Source organism: Caenorhabditis briggsae, assembly GCF_000004555.2.
Source record: "Caenorhabditis briggsae complete genome, chrIV, whole genome shotgun sequence".
Classification (NCBI taxonomy): domain Eukaryota; kingdom Metazoa; phylum Nematoda; class Chromadorea; order Rhabditida; family Rhabditidae; genus Caenorhabditis; species Caenorhabditis briggsae.
This window is the reverse complement of record NC_013487.2, coordinates 13,203,827-13,224,119: the sequence shown is the minus strand read 5'-3', so window position 1 is coordinate 13,224,119 and position 20,293 is coordinate 13,203,827. Positions and strand designations below refer to the sequence as shown.

The 20,293-nt window shown below is 35.2% G+C and overlaps 2 protein-coding genes across 2 annotated transcripts; both read right to left on the bottom strand.

Moving 5' to 3' along the window:
• Positions 1 to 1,322: 1,322 nt before the first annotated feature.
• On the bottom strand, positions 1,323 to 2,810 carry CBG10706 (the record flags this gene model as incomplete). The annotated part of the gene is made up of 1 exon (XM_045236108.1): positions 1,323 to 2,810. One exon carries the CDS (start codon positions 2,808 to 2,810, stop codon positions 1,323 to 1,325), a length of 1,488 nt encoding a protein of 495 aa, XP_045100859.1.
• Positions 2,811 to 3,248: 438 nt separating this feature from the next.
• On the bottom strand, positions 3,249 to 11,626 carry CBG10707 (the record flags this gene model as incomplete). The annotated part of the gene is made up of 8 exons (XM_045236106.1): positions 3,249 to 3,378; positions 5,168 to 5,274; positions 5,321 to 5,385; positions 5,494 to 5,658; positions 5,704 to 6,256; positions 6,735 to 6,825; positions 7,213 to 7,565; positions 11,582 to 11,626. 8 exons carry the CDS (start codon positions 11,624 to 11,626, stop codon positions 3,249 to 3,251), a joined length of 1,509 nt encoding a protein of 502 aa, XP_045094338.1.
• Between the last annotated feature and the right edge of the window lie 8,667 nt (positions 11,627 to 20,293).

The window sequence follows — 20,293 nt, the reverse complement described above, 5'->3', positions numbered from 1 at the left end:
TCCTTCAGTAGGACGATCAATTGCATCTTTCGGTCTTGTTGCTTGGAATCTGTCACCAGTGCCTCCTTGATACGTAGATCTGTTGATGGTGGTGGAGTCTAGACCTTCAGTAGGACGATCAATTGCATCTTTTGGTCTTGAAGCTTGGAATCTGTCACCAGTGCCTCCTTGATACGTGGATCTGTTGATGGTGGTGGAGTCTAGACCTTCAGTAGGACGATCAATTGCATCTTTCGGTCTTGTTGCTTGGAATCTGTCACCAGTGCCTCCTTGATACGTAGATCTGTTGATGGTGGTGGAGTCTAGACCTTCAGTAGGACGATCAATTGCATCTTTTGGTCTTGTTGCTTGGAATCTGTCACCAGTGCCTCCTTGATACGTAGATCTGTTGATGGTGGTGGAGTCTAGTCCTTCAGTAGGACGATCAATTGCATCTTTTGGTCTTGAAGCTTGGAATCTGTCACCAGTGCCTCCTTGATACGTAGGTCTGTTGATGGTGGTGGAGTCTAGACCTTCAGTAGGACGATCAATTGCATCTTTTGGTCTTGAAGCTTGGAATCTGTCACCAGTGCCTCCTTGATACGTGGATCTGTTGATGGTGGTGGAGTCTAGACCTTCAGTAGGACGATCAATTGCATCTTTTGGTCTTGAAGCTTGGAATCTGTCACCAGTGCCTCCTTGATACGTAGATCTGTTGATGGTGGTGGAGTCTAGACCTTCAGTAGGACGATCAATTGCATCTTTTGGTCTTGAAGCTTGGAATCTGTCACCAGTGCCTCCTTGATACGTAGATCTGTTGATGGTGGTGGAGTCTAGACCTTCAGTAGGACGATCAATTGCATCTTTTGGTCTTGAAGCTTGGAATCTGTCACCAGTGCCTCCTTGATACGTAGATCTGTTGATGGTGGTGGAGTCTAGACCTTCAGTAGGACGATCAATTGCATCTTTTGGTCTTGAAGCTTGGAATCTGTCACCAGTGCCTCCTTGATACGTGGATCTGTTGATGGTGGTGGAGTCTAGACCTTCAGTAGGACGATCAATTGCATCTTTTGGTCTTGAAGCTTGGAATCTGTCACCAGTGCCTCCTTGATACGTAGATCTGTTGATGGTGGTGGAGTCTAGACCTTCAGTAGGACGATCAATTGCATCTTTTGGTCTTGAAGCTTGGAATCTGTCACCAGTGCCTCCTTGATACGTAGATCTGTTGATGGTGGTGGAGTCTAGACCTTCAGTAGGACGATCAATTGCATCTTTTGGTCTTGTTGCTTGGAATCTGTCACCAGTGCCTCCTTGATACGTAGATCTGTTGATGGTGGTGGAGTCTAGACCTTCAGTAGGACGATCAATTTCATCTTTTGGTCTTGAAACTTGGAATCTGCACCAGTGCCTCCTTGATACGTAGATCTGTTGATGGTGGTGGAGTCTAGTCCTTCAGTAGGACGATCAATTGCATCTTTTGGTCTTGAAGCTTGGAATCTGTCACCAGTGCCTCCTTGATACGTAGATCTGTTGATGGTGGTGGAGTCTAGACCTTCAGTAGGACGATCAATTGCATCTTTTGGTCTTGTTGCTTGGAATCTGTCACCAGTGCCTCCTTGATACGTAGATCTGTTGATGGTGGTGGAGTCTAGACCTTCAGTAGGACGATCAATTGCATCTTTTGGTCTTGAAGCTTGGAATCTGTCACCAGTGCCTCCTTGATACGTGGATCTGTTGATGGTGGTGGAGTCTAGACCTTCAGTAGGACGATCAATTGCATCTTTTGGTCTTGAAGCTTGGAATCTGTCACCAGTGCCTCCTTGATACGTAGATCTGTTGATGGTGGTGGAGTCTAGACCTTCAGTAGGACGATCAATTGCATCTTTTGGTCTTGAAGCTTGGAATCTGTCACCAGTGCCTCCTTGATACGTGGATCTGTTGATGGTGGTGGAGTCTAGACCTTCAGTAGGACGATCAATTGCATCTTTTGGTCTTGAAGCTTGGAATCTGTCACCAGTGCCTCCTTGATACGTGGATCTGTTGATGGTGGTTGAGTCGAGACCTTCAGTAGGACGATCAATTGCATCTTTCGGTCTTGAAGCTTGGAATCTGTCACCAGTGCCTCCTTGATACGTAGATCTGTTGATGGTGGTGGAGTCTAGACCTTCAGTAGGACGATCAATTGCATCTTTTGGTCTTGAAGCTTGGAATCTGTCACCAGTGCCTCCTTGATACGTAGATCTGTTGATGGTGGTGGAGTCTAGTCCTTCAGTAGGACGATCAATTGCATCTTTTGGTCTCGAAGCTTGGAATCTGTCACCAGTGCCTCCTTGATACGTAGATCTGTTGATGGTGGTGGAGTCTAGACCTTCAGTAGGACGATCAATTGCATCTTTTGGTCTTGAAGCTTGGAATCTGTCACCAGTGCCTCCTTGGTACGTGGATCTGTTGATGGTGGTGGAGTCTAGACCTTCAGTAGGACGATCAATTGCATCTTTTGGTCTTGAAGCTTGGAATCTGTCACCAGTGCCTCCTTGATACGTGGATCTGTTGATGGTGGTTGAGTCTAGACCTTCAGTAGGACGATCAATTGCATCTTTTGGTCTTGAAGCTTGGAATCTGTCACCAGTGCCTCCTTGATACGTAGATCTGTTTATGGTTGTCCTGGTTACCGTACTATCTGGATGGTTCCCAGTCGTCCAAATCATTTGATCCCTTGGTCTTATCATTTGAGTTCTTGGCACGCTAGAACTAGCAAACATTGCTCGATTTTCTGTTGTTGCATCGAACCTGTCTGGTCTGTGTTGAATATTATCAAGAGGGCGGTTCATCTGAAAATAATTATTCTGAGTTGACGGAAAATAGATGAATCGTAAACAAAAAGTGTAATCTTCTATATATCAAATGAGAAACACACAAAAACAGAATCACAACCAAACGAAAAGGGGCTAAAGCGGAGAGGAAATGGCCGAAAACTCTAATCATCCGGTGTAGTGCTTTCTCTCTCACGGCGTGTGTTGGTTTGCAGCTGCCATGGAAACGAAATGAGAACTTTTGAAAGACCAAAATATTTTGACATATAATATACGAAAAATAAAAATGACGAAATGTGTTTATTTATACAAACAAAGAAAAGTGTCAAAGATTAAATTTTAAAAAAAAGAAAAGTCAGATCGAATTGCTGAAGAAGAACAGGAAAAGAAATTTTTTAAAATGAAGAGACGAGTTTACCGGTAACAGAAAAATTTGTGTAGGATTTTAAGGGCTTGTTAATGATAAGATGTTGCCTGATTCGATGCTTGGCTATCAATATCGCTTTCCATTGTCGTCGAATGCGTCATAAATGTGGAATTGCTGTGACGAGCTTCGGGACGGGCCATTGCAATTTGGTTGGGGCGTCTGGAATGGGAAGTTTTCAAAAATATATTTGTTACCAGCAAGCTGGTCTTCGGCGCGAATCAATCTAGTTTTTTACTGATTTGTGGCTCCTCTCCTCAATTATTCTTAAAGGTTCACGTAAATTTATGTTACTTTTTCAAGTTTTTCAAAAGTTGACAGACTGACACGAGGACGGACAGACGCGCCTAGCGCTTTATATTTAAGGAAGATTTAAATTTTGTTACTCGTTTAAACGAACTACATTTGTGGATTAGAATAGATTTCGAAGAAATATTGAAGCAGTGATTTTCAGAAATTCTTTAGAAAGTTTACCGTTGCACGAATTATCGAAATTCCTCAAAAAGTTTTTTATTGCTTAAACCGGAATAGGATGGACAGAACAGCTACTTTTCATGGATTTTTTGGCCGAAAGAAGGCCGTACAGTACCGGTCAATAAGATTTACTACATTGTACTATTCTGTTGATTTTAGTGATTTTGATCATTTTCAGGAGTCTGAAGTTCGGCTGTGAAGTTTCCGATCACTTTGAAAATTTTAGAGGGCGTAAAGCATACTTAGATTGAAAACTTTGCATTCACAGAATTTTTTGCAAGTTCCTTGTGTTTCATGAACTGTATCAGCTAGATTTTTATGCCTCTCGTCTGAATTTTTGGAAATCCTGTTTTTCACGGCTAGAGCTATGGTATCTGAAGTTTCAAATGGTAGTCCATGTCAGTGTGAATATGAAAAACTTATTCGACAATACGATCCACTAACATGCGGTCCACACTGACTGGTTTTGTATATCAAATTTTCGGTTACCTTGAATTGAGGACGGAAACAAGGGTTGGAAAATGAGCCACTATTCACTCCAGACGGAAAGTTATGTCATATAATTTGGCAGGAATATTAGCACTGATTGTGAGTAGAGGAATGAGAAAAGTATTTAAAAAAACTGAATTAGTGCGCAAAGTATGCATCATATCAAGCCCGCAATTTATGTGTCCGTAATTAAAGCGCACTCTATAGATGATAAATTGTGCATTTACAGAGTTTTTAGAAAATTCCTAGGTTTTCAGGTATCTGTTGATTTCAGAAAGACACCTGTTTTAACGTTTTCAGAACGAAAAGAACTAAAAAGGTTTTCTTTCAGAAATCGGCAAATAGCTGAAAACCCAGGAATTTTCAAATTGTTCTGTGAAAGCAAGTCTAGGTCTGTTTTACACCCTCAGAAATTTTCGAACTGGTCGAGAACTGAACAACCGAGCTCAAGACTTCTGGAAGTGGTCAACATTTATTGATTGGGACTTTAAATCGGCCTACATTGGATCGAAAATCCATGAAAAATAGCCCTGTTATGAACCCAAATTCGATAACATCCTATAAAAAACACTTCGAGGAAGTTTGATAAATTTTGAAACAGTAAACTAAACTTTTGATTTTCTACAAATTTTTAAAAAATCCCTGTTTCAGTGTTCTCAATTAAAATTTCAAATGCTCTAGAAATGTAGTTACACTCTTATTTGCGAACCAAACTCCGAACTGTTCTCTTCCAAAAACCGAAATAAATAAAAAATCTTATGAAGCAAGTATAGGGGTGACATTCTAATAGAGAAAGTACAGTTTTTATAAGTATTCACTCAGCAAAACAAAACCATTTAGAGGCAATCCGATAATTTTTGAAACGGTAAACTGAACTTTTCAAAATTGATTTCTACAAAAGCTTTCCGAAAATCTCTGTTTCAAAATTTTCATTAAAAATGTATTAATCTCTAGAAATTTAGTTATTGGTCATTTCTAAATCCCTTACCTATAAATCTCATTACTACTTCTATCCTCGGACGAAGACGCGTCTGATCGTCGGGACGCTGGAATACCGTATTCTGATGCTACCGGAATGATCCTACGGTTTGGTTTCTGGAAATTCATATTACCTTAATTTTTGGAACTTATTCAAATTTACCGAAGCATACGACGAGAAAGAGTCTCGTCTCGGGATATAATAGCTGGGCTCTGGTTCTGGGGAATCTGAAAAAAAAAAGAATTGAAAAGTAGGTCGAACCGCGCCGGAGGCGCACCAGCCAGCTGTTTGAAGCGCCAGAAGCGCGGCAAACAGGCTGGTAGTATTAATAATACCTTTAGCATCCTCATGTATCCAAAAATCTGGCGGGGCCACTGTAGATTTGGGAATCTGAAGTTGCTCAACAGGAATCGGCTTTCGTTTATCACTTGATTTTTTGGATCGTCTTTTGAGAATCAAGGCCAGAACGATATTCATAGTGAAGCCGAGAATAGAGCACACTGAAAAATTGGGCATGATTTTTCAGGATTCAAAAAATTCCTTACCCGCCAAAAATATACACAAATAATACAATAAATTGAACTCGTTCTCTGAGATACACTGACTTTGCACAACTTCATCTCGATTCTTCTGCACAATCAGATTTGGGGGCGGAGTCTCTGCGTCTCTCTGACGCACCCTCTCTACCTCCTGATCGTTAAGCAACATTAGATCTTCCACTTTCTCCCTCCCTTCTTCCAAATTAACAATTACAGAAACTTTCTGAAATTCTTCAGATTCTGTACTAGCCGCTGTTCTCTCCAGGAGTGACGACGCAGATGCATCAGAATCGCATGTTCTCGCTTCACACTTTCCATCACAATCCGTCACGATACATGAAACTTTGAGTTGTTTTGCATTTGGAAACCGGAACATTGATGGAATTTCAGCTTCTTCAACAGACTCTCGACGGGCAAAGTGTCCCATAATGGATTTAAAAAGTGCACATCCCACTGGATCTGTCAGCTGCACTGTGACATTTCCACCGACTGGTTGGGCAGTACATTGACCGACAAAGAAGGAATAGGCGTTGTGAGATGGGTTGGGGAATGGGCGGATCTGGAAAAAAGTTTTCTGTTTCAAATTTAGATTTTTAGAAGTGTCCAATTTTTAAATGTAATTCGTTTATTGGTAGCAGTAGTTGTACAAAAATCCTACAGTACCCAGACAAAAAAATTTTGATTCGAAAGAAACATTTTCGACTTCGAAATCCTTATAAACTAGTCCAGAACTTTTCAAGTTGTCTGAAAATATCAGTTTCAGAGTATTTGCTCTATAAGAACTACCCTATCACTTAAAGTGATTTACTTTGAACTCATTTACCTCCCAATTTTTTATATCTCCCATAGGAACCCAAACAATTAAGCTCAAAGTGCATGTTTAGAGTCGGCGTCTATTTGAACTAATACGGTATTTGTCTAATTAGTATAATTTGAACTTTTCAGAGCAAGGGCTTCAAATTTAACTATTTTCAACTTCCAAGAAATCAAAATATGATAACTGGTAATGTATGCAATCTGGAAAATTCTGATGTTACCTGCAAAGTATACGGTTGTGAGTATTTGACAGTATCCACTGGAAGTCGGCTAGATAAGACTCGCAGCTCGTAATCCGGTGTTGGTGGGTTCCTAAAATTTTGAAAATTCGATACATCTAGAAATTTGCTAAAAACAAAAATTACAGTTACAGAAAAAAGTATTCTTATTATCGTACTTCAAAATTATTGGTATGCCAATAAATAGGTCCATATATTGGTCTAACATTGGTCTTTCTCTCATGTCTGGCTGCCTGGATTTTCAGTTTCCTAGAGCTAATTTGGATTTTTATAAAAATTAGGGGCTTTAAATTCTTTAAAGAAAGGAAAACTTTTGATTTTTTAATCAATCTTGAGTTTTGTCAAAAAAAATTACTGTTTCAAAAATAATTATTCACATAATTGTATTTAAAGAAAAAATATTGGTCGGTTAATCAGTATTGGTATATTCTGGCCCCATATTTCAATTTTCTAGACTCACATTTGACTGGAATAGTGTTGTGTACCGTTGACCAACTCCCTACACGTGACGTTCACGGATTTGTCTCCTTCGACAATTAGAACCGGATGGGAATGAACATCAACAACCACCGAGTGCGTTTTTGTACCAAAGTCATATTTGATTCCGCATTCTTCTGATTTCAAATTCAATTTCAGAACTGCCACATTGGTTCCGAATCCTTGAACACGACATGCTTCAGAAGATGATCCAGCCGTCTGAACGATGCCTTCGAATGGTTGTGAGGTTCGGACGAATACGGAAACGACGTCTTCGGAACACGACCAACGCACGTCGGCTTCGAATTCTGAGTGTGCTCCGCTCAGAAGAGCGAACTGCAAAAACAGAATGCCATCTTATTGAGCACATAAGAACTGTTAACTTTGAGTTCAGTTATCTCGATTCCTGTGAAAGATTCCAAAAACTTGCAAACTGATAAATTGCTTATCATAATATCTTCAATAACTTTGCAGTTGATCAATTTTTAAAATCTTTCCCAGGAATCGAAATAATTGAGCTCAAAGTATACGGTAATTTTTTGTGGGAAGCGAATAAAATATATCTGTTTCAAAATTCATATTTTTCGTAAGTTTTCCTCCGCCTAGAATAGCGAAATATTTTCAAGAAGTGTTAAAAAAACAAAACAAGAGACGATTTCCTGATGAATAAATAACTAGGAAGATTGGTTTGTTATTCCCGTGTCTAGGAATTCGAAATTTTATTTATTTTTCCACTACGCGCCGCCGGGTAGTCATTCTTTGCAGCGGCCGACACTTCCCGGGTTCCGCCGTACACTATACTTTGTGTGTGCCGAGGCTCCGCCCACTTTTTTCGCGAAATGCGTGTGTTTTGCATTTCGTTTCCCACGAAAGCCGATTGCTCGCCCAGCCCTGCTAAAAGTCCAAAAAATTAGAAACAGTAAATTTAAGTCTGCAAAAGAAAACTGTTTCAAGAAAAAACTATAAGTTTGCGGTTGGTTTTTTAAAGCAATATGATATCGTTTTCAAAAATATTGACTTTAAATTATTATTATTCTGGCACAAAAAATAATCCGAACTGTTGGAGGGAAACGCCGGTGGTCGTGGCCGAAGATCCCACAACGACAACTACAGTAACCTAGAAAATTTTTTCAGAATTTTTTCTCTCGATTTTTGCGTGTTTCAAGTCATTTTTTTCAGTATCAAAACTCGAAAAAATTGAAGTAAAAAACGGAATAAAAATTCGGAAATAAAATATTTTCAGGTTACGGTAGTTTTCACTGTGGGACCTTTGTTCAGATGCGTTTCTCTTTCACAGCTCCAATTTTTACCCTATATGACAAAACTCTAAGAAAGGGGCAAACGAATTAACACTATTAAAATTACATTAAATCAAAAAGTTTTAAAAATTTGAAACAGCAAATTTCAATTTTCAAAAAAATCACTGTTTCAGAAAACCCCTAAATTTAGGGTTAACTTTCTTGAACACTACGGTATTTTTTGAACACTATGATCTAATACATTCAAAATATTTTCTTCAACTATTATTTTGCTGATACAAAAACTGGCCGAGGTTCCCACAACGACAACTATAGTAACCTAGAAAACTGTTTCAGAATTTTTTATATCGATTTTCGCGCGTTTCAAGTCAATTTTTTTCAGTATCAAAACTCGACAAAAAAGATCAACTGGGAAAATAAAAATATTTATTTACGGTAGTTGCCGTTGGGGGGATGGATTCTAAAAAACCAAATCCCCCAGTGGTTCTCTTCCACATCTCTGATTTGTTGACCAGAACAAAATATTTAACGAAAAAACTACATTCACTTAAAAGTTGAAAAAAACTGAAACAGCAAATTTCCTTTTTCAAAAAAAAACACTGTTTCAGAAAAAAAGCTAAATTTAGGGTTAACTCTTTTTGGTCACTACGGAGCTATAGTAAAAACTCTATTAGATAGCCATGGCACTGTATTGTTCGGAGGTGGTCTGGGGTGGCATTGTATTAGGGGGTGGCATTCAATTAGAGGCTGGCACTTTATTGTTCGGAGCTAGTTTCTACTGAAACTTATCAAAAAAGTGCTCGATTTTCAATTCTTTCATAAAATGAGTTCCGAGGTTTTCTTGATTTTTCTACTTATTTTTTAGAAACTTTCGGAATTTGATATTCTCCTGCACGGTGAATAATTTGCGAAATTTGATTTTTTTTTCTGATTTCTTGGCGCTTTTCTCGATACAGTGGAAAATTAGCTTTTTCGGCATTTACAAATTCTAGGTCAAAAATTTTGATTTCAAAATGAGTAACAATTATAAAGGCGAGGAAAACACACAAAATGAGCTTGAAAACGTCAGACTTGGTTGAGAAATGAACGAGGAGAAACATTTTTAAGAAAATCAACTGAAAAATCAATTTTTCAAGGTTTTTGGGGAACTATCAAAATACCACTGATCGTATATTTTCTCAAAATTGACGGAAGAGAAGGGTTTTGAAGCAGCCAGATTAGTCAGATTACTGTAGATCTGTGTGAAAATTTTCATTTTTTCCAAAATAGTTTGCTTGTTTATTCGGCGTGTTATTTATGGCGGGAAACTTTTGGCGTGGATTGGCGTGGAATGACCTAGAAGGGGAAGAATTGAGGGTAAAAAGTGATGTCTAGAGTCTCCAATCCCTCAATAGGTCGGTTCACGATCAAATTGAGTCCATTTGAAATTTTTAAATTTCGGTTCTTTTGTCGATACACGAGAAACTCGTCATCAGTCACCAGCTGTGCGCTTTTCGCGAATTATTCACCGTGTCCTGACACATTTTTTACAAATACAGTACCTCTTTTAAGCTTTAAAAAACTAGAAAACCAGAAAATGATACTTTGTGTTATTCTTTAACTTTTATCACAGTGATATCAAATCCGCAGTGGCACTATATTAGAGGCTGGCATTCAATTAGGGGTGGCTATCTAATAGAGTTTTTACGGTATTTTCATCGTGTGAACATATTCGAAATATGAATTAAAATTATTATTAATCTGGTACAAAAAATCGGAGGTGTGGAAGAGAAACGCGGGTGGCCGTGGCCGAAGGTCCCGCCACGAAAACTACCGTAACCTAACAATATGCCTACGTTCCGGATTTTTTCGTGCGTTTTCAATCAAATTTTCAATATCAAAACTTGACGGAGAGCAGTGAAAAACGAGAAAATAAATCCTGGAAATAAAAGGTTATTTAGGTTACTGTAGTTGTCGTGGTGGAACCGTCGACCAAGGCCAACTGCGTTTTTCTTGCACAGAAACCATCTTATTTGTAGCAGAATAATATATTTAACGAGAAAACAAGAAAAATAAATTCCCTCAAAAGGTCATAAAAATTTGAAACAGCAAATTTAAGTATACAGAAAAACACTGTTTCAGAAAAAAAACCCTAAATCTGGTGTTAATTTATTTTTAACGCTACGGTACTATTTTAATCTTGTGAACATATTCGAAATATGAATTCAAATTATTACTATTCTGATGAAAAAAATAAACAAAGAAATGACAAAAAAATGACAACTACCGCAACCTAAAAAAGTATGTTAAGGATTCATCATCTCGATTATCGTGCGTTTTCAACCAATTTTTCGATGTCAAAAATCTGTAAAAAACAGTGAAAAACGAGAAAATCAATTCGGAAAATAAAAAAAAACTTTAGGTTACGGCAGTTATCGTTGTGGGACTTTTGGTTCCAGGCGTTTCTCTCCCACAGCTCCGATTTTTGTGTGCCAGAATAATATAATTAACGAAATAAATTGGGCCATTGAAGAAGAAACATTCACTCAAAATTTTTTAAAAATCTGAAACAGCAAATTTCAATTTTCAAAAAAAATCACTGTTTTAGAAAGCCCCTAAATTTTGGGGTTAACTTTTTTCAACACTAGTAGGCGGTTACTTTCTACAGCGTAATCAAACTATTTACTTTAAATTGTTTTTTTCCCGAAAATGGTCAATCCGAGAAACTTCTGAAAACAAAAATGATTCTAAAAATCTCTGTTTCAAAATATGTGTTTAAAATCAAAAAATTTTCAAAGGGGGGCTCCGACTAAAAATTTTTATTGCCTTAAAATATTTCAAAAATATGTATTTTCCTAATCAGGCGCCGTGACCTAGGTTTCTCACTGCGCGGGAATTCAAATCCTCGTCCCTCAACTTTTTATAACAAATTTCGCTTTTAACGCCATTTTTCGGGGATTTAGGATTTTTTCGAATTTTTTCGCTATAATATTGGGAAAATAGACTTTTCGAACATTTTAATGCAATAAAAAATTTTGGTCGGAGTCCCCCTTTAAATTTCAGTTCTTCCATGTCTATAACAATTGTTTCGAAAAAACAAAAAATGCAACTCACCACAATAAAAAAGAGTCGAATGAGAATTTTCGCCAGTGAAATCATTCGACGCTACTTTTCATATTCACCTGAAAAGAATAAAAGAATAAAAAACGTTCTCATTTTTGGAGGAAAACAGGAAATCCGAATTGCGAAAAAAAAAGAAATCTAGAGCTCCGCGAGCTCCAGGCGTAACCTAGGCAATAGAAGAAAAAGGGAAATAACAAAGAGAAAGAAAAAAAGGAGAAGAAGAAGAAACTTGGGAATATGTACATGAAAAGAGCCGAAACTTTTTTTGCTGCACATTTTTTGATTGGATTGGGGGAAAATATGATGAGGGGATAATGGGATTTATTATTGTGTGGGTGGTCCTTCTTTTTCTTTTTTTTTCGAAAAAATTCAAGTTTCTTTTTTTTTGTTTTCTCTTTTTACCACATAAATACAAACTAGCAAAGACTAAAGACCCAGAAAGGGGGCACCTGTTGATCCCCTTCGAAGGGGAAAGGGCTAAGCCGTCACTTTCGGTTTTGGGAGGGTGTTCACTTTCAATGTAGACAACGCAACACTGAATTATGGAGTAGAAGAAGAAGGAGTAGAAGAGGAAAATCAAATTTATGTGTGTGTGTTCATTCGGTGGTGATTTGATTATTATTATTATTATTGAAAGAAGGGGGTAATGATTCGCAATATGTACATAGAGGTGTAGAGAGGAAATGAGAAAATTTTGACTCCAAGATTTGTGCAGGTGAAATGTTTTTGTAGGGGATGTTGACTAGTGAAGGAGAGGAAAACAAATTTTGAATTAAATCTGCAAATCTGAAATGACAGATTGGAAATGTTGAAACTGACCAACAATTTTTTTTTCGGTTCCAAAAAAAAACTTGTGTTACTTGTGTTATCAGCTGCTATTAGAGATATCAAAAATCATTTGAAACCAAATTCCAATGAACAATTTAATCTCCTGTAAATTTAAATTTTCTGGGTGAATATTATCAATTTTCAGAATTTTTTTTCGGTTTCAAAGAAAAACTATAAGAAATATTTTTCGATATTCGAAAATTCTTGAAACATGAAAAAATCTCATTTTTTGCAAAATGCCAATTTTATGTGGATTGGGCCCTCCGGATTAAAATGCATGGAAAGGTGGCTCCCACCAAAGCGGAAGAGAGAGTGTGTTGATTGGAGAGATGCAGACAGAGAGGGAGGCATGGTGAAAATGCGTGTATGTACAAACATGGAATGGAATAGGAGGGGTGGAAAGGAGGGCGAATGTTTGACTACGAACACATTTTGATTTTGCATTTAGGAACAGAATTTTCAGGTTGTGTCCTTCCTTTTTGAATATACAAATGACTCATTTTTGCCTTCCGTGGAAAAAAAATTGGGAAGGAAAAATGAAACAAAAAATAAATATAGAGACTGGATGGATTCTAAAAAATGGACAAAGACACTTGGAGTAGATGAGGGAAGGAAAAGAAAGCGGAAATTGATAGACTGTTATCGGATCGAAAAGAGCAAATCAAATAAATTTGTAAGGATGGACACCCCTTTTCACACTTTTATCGAGAGGACACAAAAAGCGAATGGGGAGGGAAAAGAAGAAGAAGAAGAGATGAAACAACATTCAGAGTATTAGGGATTCTTAATCTAGAGGTGAAAAAGCGGGAGAAAAGTTTTCTGAATCATAATTGCAGAGAAATAGAATTCAAAATTCAAATCCATGATTCCCCTAGAAATATTTTTAACTGTTTCATAAATTATAGAAGTCACTAAACATTTAAAATTGTAAATGATGTTAGATTAGCAGGGTGTCATGCATGTCACAAAACGTTTAAAAAAAATTGAAATGGAAATGTGCTGCTTCAAAATTGGTTCATTTCCGATTGAATTAGTTATTTTCTGTTATTAGTTATATTATGTTTAGATTCGACATTTTTGGGAAACCGAATTTCAACATATAATAAGTAAACGCAGATTTTCAAAAAAAAATTCAAAAATCGCACTTTCGTATTAATTATATAAAATGGGCGGCATTAAAAAATGTTGATCGGTGTGGCAATCGAATCTCAGTATTTAGGGATTATTCAAAATTGCCGTCAATAGTTGAGTTTCATTTTCTTTCTAAAACTTTTGAAATTCTAAAACTCTAAACTCGATGATTTTTAGGATTTTCTTGGTTTTGTCTACTTTTGGATTTATGAAAAAGTCAGAATTTTCTAATAACCCTGGATATTTGAATTTTTGTAATTTTGAATTTTTCAATTTTCATAACATCCTTTCTTAAAACCTGTTTTTTTATTTTTCGATATTTCTTGAAATTTCGAAAAAATTATAAAATCTTGAATATTCTAGGTTTTCCAGAATTTCTGATGAATAAAAACTGGGAGAAACATCGTGCAGAGTAGTGGGAATTCTTGATCTGAATGAAAATCCGGAAAAAAAACTTTTATGAATCGAAATTTCATTAAACAGAAACGTAATATTCGAATCCATGTTTTCAACAGAAATTTTCAACTGTTTAAAAAAAAAATAGAAGCCTCTCAAAATTTTGAGATCATTCGTTTCGTTTGTGGTATCTATTTCTCAGAATTGAAAAAGATTAAATTAGCAGGAGACATGCAACCAAAAAAATTTGAAATAGAAAATTAATGCTTCAAAATTGGTTAATTTACCATTCAGTTAGTTATTGTCTGCTAGGACCTTTCTTTCAAAACCGATTTTCAATATAAAATAAATGAACGAGAATTTCCAAGCATATTTAAAAAACACAAAAAAATCACTGTTTCAGATGAGTTCTATAAATTTGAGTACATTGAAAAATATTGATCATTAAACATGTGGTAGGCTTTTTCAAATCAACTAAAAGAGTTTCCTGATTACGAAAAAAATTCGATTTCCATTTCGTCAATATTTTGTTTTCTAAATTCCAATATTTTTGTTAGTTGAAAAAAATCACTGCTTCAAGCAGGAGCAACAATCGATGCCACAAAAATAATATGTGCGCGATAAAATTTGAAAATACGAAGGAATTACTGTTTCAAAAATTTACTGTTTCAAAATAAAAATAACGCTAAAACCGCTTAAAGATTTTTGATCATTCGAGAAAATTTATCATAAAAAGCGGAGCTGAGAAAAATACCAAAGGTTGCCGCCTACGGTAGTCAAAAATGTTGGTGATTTTTTTACCGCTAAAATTTTTTTCTCAAATTTTTACTGTTTTTCGTCTCAAGAACAAGAAATTAATTTTTTCAAAATTTCCAATACTGAAATTCTATTTGAAAATTACCAGTTTCTATAAATTATATAAATTCGAATATATCAAAAAGTAAAAAGTTGAGAACTTGAAAAACATAAATATCTAGAGAAGAGATACTCTTTTAAAACTTGCTGTTTTAAAATTAACTTATTATTCTGAATTTTTTAGCTTTCTTGTTTTTTCTAGGTTCTCATTTTTCAAAATTTTACCGTACTATGAAATGCTCATTTTCTGGTCCTAGTAAACCGATCAAAATTGAAATTCGAAACTCTCGAAATCATGCAGATAAAAATTGCGGTTTCAAAATCTTCTCACCTAACTTTTCACTCTTTTCGAATATTACTAGCTTGGGGTAGATACAACACAGAATGACTTCATAGCTTCCCTTGAATGTATCTTTATGATTCTTGAGAATCAAGAAAAAAGTATAGTAGGACAAGTAGTAACACCTTTCTTAACACTCGAGATACTCTCGGAAGTAGATCAAAAACAACAAGAAGTGGTAGGAGAGAACATCTAGTTTCTCCAAAGAGATTTCTAGAGAAAGCAAACAGTTTGTAATGAAGAACAGTTGCAAAGAAGTTAGTAAAAAAAGTTACTTGACCTTCTTGTCAATTCATTTCCTCTCTTATAATAAAACTTCTTGAGAATTTTCCGCGCGGAAAAATCGGATACATAGGGAAAAAAAGCGTGGCAAGAGAGGGGGAAAAGCGTGAAGTGGCACATAGGTACACACATGAAAAAATGGCTGACATGTGAGAGAGAATGAAAAAATGATTTTTTGTATGTGATCGAAGCAGCTGGTGGTGGCGCCTGGAGGGATTAGTAAACTATACACAATGTGATCTTACGGTTTGCAGGAAGCTAGACATTCTAGCTTCTCTGGATTTATCAATTTTAATGAGTTCGAATTTGTTAACTTTAAAGATATCTAGAGCTATGAAAGCTATAAAAAAGGTACGATTTGAACTGAATCATTATCTCACAATCAGAAATTATAGTAATCGACTTCAACAAAATTTTAAATGACAATTTTTTTTTGAAAGTTAGTTAAATTTTTTTTTTTAGAAATAAAGCTTCATTTTCGTAGTTGACAACTTTATTGTGAAAATTCATTCAACTGAGATCCAGTACCATTAACGTATTTCTCAGTTGATTTCCGACCATTTCCAGAAGTCTGAAGCTTGGCTATCAAGTTTCCTATCATTTTGAAAATATTGAAGGTTATAAAACAAGCCTAGATTACAATATTTGCATTCACAGAATTTTTGAAAATTCCAAGTTTAAAAGATATTTTTAAGTTTCTGAGAAACACCTTTTTCGATTTGTTTTTGTACTGAAAATATGAAAAACAGGTAACGTTGGGAAATTTGGAAATATCTGAAAACTAGGAATTCCAAAGTTTTCAAAGTGATTCCACACTTGACAACCGAGCTCCAAACTCCTGAAATAGGTCAAAATGGCTGATAATCAATTGAATATATGTTTTTGAATATCTTATTCACTTGTATTGTACATAAGGAAAGTTTATCAATGTTGTATGTTACTGTACTTGAGTTTTCCTGAACTTAAAATCGGCCAATCATTTTACAATTTATGTTACTTGAGATTACAAAACTTGAAACGGAGTTTTTTTTCAAACACTGAATTTTTCCAATAAATCGATTCCAATAAATTTTTTCGGCAAATCTAAACAAAAAAAAAGAGAAAACATTTAAAAGCAGGTAATTTTGTCAATGACGATGGAAAATCGGAAAGACATGAAGAGGATAAAAAGAGAAGGTAAATCGGAAAGACATGAAGAGGATAAAAAGAGAAGGTAATAAGAAAATAAGAAAAGGAATTTTTCATAGAGAAAAATTAGCGATTTCGAAGAAAAAAGCTCTATACTTTTTGAAAAAGGAAAAAGTTTTTATAATTCAAAATACATGTCCTCTTGTATAGCCCGCAACTGTGCCGATGAAAAAAGTCGAAAACAAAACAAATTTTCTCTTTTTTTGAAACGGTAAAATTGGAAAAAAGACCTAACAGGGAAATAAACGAATCCATGTTGTAAGCCGATAACTATGTATAAAAATGCGAAACAAAAAAAGTAAAACTTTTGAACCAGTCATTTCTTGAATTGATAAATGGAGCTATTGCGTTTTTCAAAGAAAAAATTTAAGTTTGTATAAAATAGATAAATTGACATCTTAAAAAAACAACAAACAGCAAAATCAGGAAAATAATTTTTGAATACGTTTCTACAAAATTTCTTGAAAAAAAATTCAGGAAATCAAATCAGGTTTTGAAATAAGAAAACTAACAAGAACACAAAGGACTGTCATTTTTCACACAAGAAATCAGAAATTTTTGAAACAGAAATAAAAAATTTGGAAAAAAAATATTTTTTTAAATTCCTGTTTCAGAAAAATTCAAAATACCGAGAATTATATTTTTAGTAATGAAGCAAGCGTTCACACACAAAATTCAACCGAAAAAAAATTAATTGAAAAAAAACCGAAAAAAAAATTAATCGAAAAAAAAAATTAATATGGAGTAATTTGATTGATTTTTGAAGTATTTTGATTGGTATTGAAATTATCAAGATTAGTTCATAAACGCTTTTTCTAACCCGATTCTTTGGCAAACTGGTTAAAAATATACATCTTACTAGTTATAAAATTTTTGAAACCGAGGAAAAAATGGAACATCACTCTTCAAATTTTTTCTTTAAAAATTACTGTTTCAGGAAATTTCAAAGTTATAAGAATTCATATTCGAGTGATACTAAGGCTTCAAAATATGCAGCTACTTTTTGGAAAAACTAAAACTTCAAAATGTTTAGGAAAATTTGAGGCTGATTTTTCAATTAATTCTTCCACAATTTTTATGAGCTTGAAAAACCTAGTGCCCAATTCTTCCACAATGACTTTGAGTGAAATGATTTGAAAAAGCGCCGAAGGCGCGCCAGCCGGACTGATTCCAAAATTCCAGAAGTTTCGTATAGTAGCAAATAGACGATAAACTATTCCGAAGGAAGCAAAAGAGTTCTCGAAAAGTCCCGCTGTCCCTTCTTGGACCAGAAGTCTTCTTCCATTCTTTTCAAAGGGACTCCCTAGATTTTATGAATAGATGTGTGAGAAAAAGAAGTCAAGAGAAGGAGAAAAGAAGAATGCTTCAGGAAATGACCGTTGAGCCACTCGGGGAGAGCTACTGAACACTCTCACGCAATCGGTTAAGCATGATGGGGGAACCGGGCGGTCCCCACAGAGAGAGAGAGAAACAGTTGGTTTTTCGGCTTAATACTCAAAAGAAATGATTGCGTGAGAGCATGTTTCACAGAAATCGGTCGCCTGCGCGGAAACGAGAGAGTGTGGAGGGGTAGAAACGCAGAGACGGGGGTGAGGGGAACCGGAGGAGTTAGTGGAGTCAAGAGCAATACTTGGCATGTGTTATGGTTTTTTTTGTTTGAGTGATAGTTATCCTATGGTAATATCAGGGTTTAATCAATACAAATATTTTTTTTGCATTTTTAGAAGGAATTTTGAAATGGTGATTTTAGTTCAGTTTTCCAGTTATTAGAAATTAGAAATTTTCAAAAATTTAAACAGAAAAATATTTAAAAGTTTTTCATGAAATTAAAAAAAAAACTGAAGAAAAGTGATAATTCTAAAATTCTGAAAAAAATCTGAAAATTCCAAAACTCCTAAAATTGAAGAAAAAACTGAAACTACTTGAATTTGAAATTATCGGAAATACCAAAGTACATCCTCAAACTGAAAATAAGATGAAAATTTTAAATGGAAGAAATTCTGAAACGGTGAAATTCCGAAAACTGAAAAAAGCAGAAAGGTCTTTAATTTTGAAAATACTGATATTCTGGAGCTCGTTAACTCAGGTAAACGATTCGGAATTAGATCTGAGTTCATTCGGAATTAGATCTGGACTAGATCTAATACCGAAGTTGCCACGAGAAATGCGCCATCAATGACTCAGCTGCCGCGGATGAACTTTTTTGTTTTTTTTTGTTGTCCTAATTTTTTTTTCGTCAGGAAAATGGGTATTTCTCTCAACTTTTGCCTTTTTTTCGCTCAATTATTTAAACTATATTTTCTGGAACATATTTTAATGTGTTGTGCAAGTTTTTGCAAAATTTTAGGTGAATTTTTTTAGGGACAGCTGAATATTCAAAGTTCAGTTTATATATACGACTTCTATAGAAGACAGTAATTCTATGAACTGACAAAAATACGAATATTTTGAAGATTTTAAATTCGGAAAAAACCCTGCAGCTCAATTTACACAAGTCGAGAAGGCCTTACTTTTGGAAGCCGTGTCTTGTCATGAGCAGGTTAGTTTTCGAAAGTCTAGTGGACAAAGAAACACGCGTGAAATTGCAGTCTCTCCACCAAATGTGTCATGACCCGATGATTGAAACGATTCAAAAATTTGGGATTTGTTGTGTAAAACAACTGCTTTAATGAATTTATTTGGATTTGCAAAGATTTGAGTACGGAAATTATATTGAAATGGCTCAAGTAAGTTTATTATCGACATCACAAAGCCAAAAACTTCTTTTTTCAGTTAAATCAACATTCATTTCATAAAGAATATCCATCTTATCTACAACCGGAAACTATGACAAGAGAATTTTCAAAATCGAAAATATGGACGAGCGGAAGAATTCGAATTGAGATTTTTTTTCTTCATAAATTTTGTCACTTTTTCTTATCTCATAGTTCCCATTATTCTCGCTGATATCATCGTTTTCTTTTTTGCTGATCCCATTCATTCATTTGTATCACACCCCTCATTTTCGTTCCGATTTCCTATTTCTACATTTTAATCAATGTTTTTCTTTTTCTCATACTTGTTCTGTTTTTTTTTAAATAAATTTTATTATAAATAAAGTGAATGGCGTTGAAAAGAAAACAAAATTTGAAAAGCACTCGCTACGATGCTCCGAAATCCCGCTGGTCTGTTCGGAATTAGATCTAATTCGTTCGTAGTTCATTCGGTGTTCGTTCGGAATTAGATCAGCTAAATTCTGTATTAGATCATGCCACTTCTATTTACGAACGAACACAGATCTAATTCCGAATGAAGTCAGATCTAGTTCAGAATCGTTTACCTGAGAATTCGAAAATTCGGCAAACAATTCTAAAAAATCTTCTGATATTTAAAAAACAAGGACTCAATTAATACAAATAATTTTCTTTGAGGTTTTAAAAATAATTTTGAAACAGCAAAGTTTTCAGTTTTTGGAATTCGGAATTTTTTAGTTTTGAAATTAATTGGAATTTTGAAACTGAAAAATTTTGTTGACATTTTTAAGCAAAAAAGAAAAATTCAAAATTCTTGAAATTTCAAAGGGAAATTTCTGGATTTCTAGAGATAGAGAATGATATAAAAACTCAGAAATTCGAAAAAAACTGGAAATAAAAACTAAAATTTCTGCGATTTTAAGAACTCTAAAAAAGGTCGTTTAAAATGTA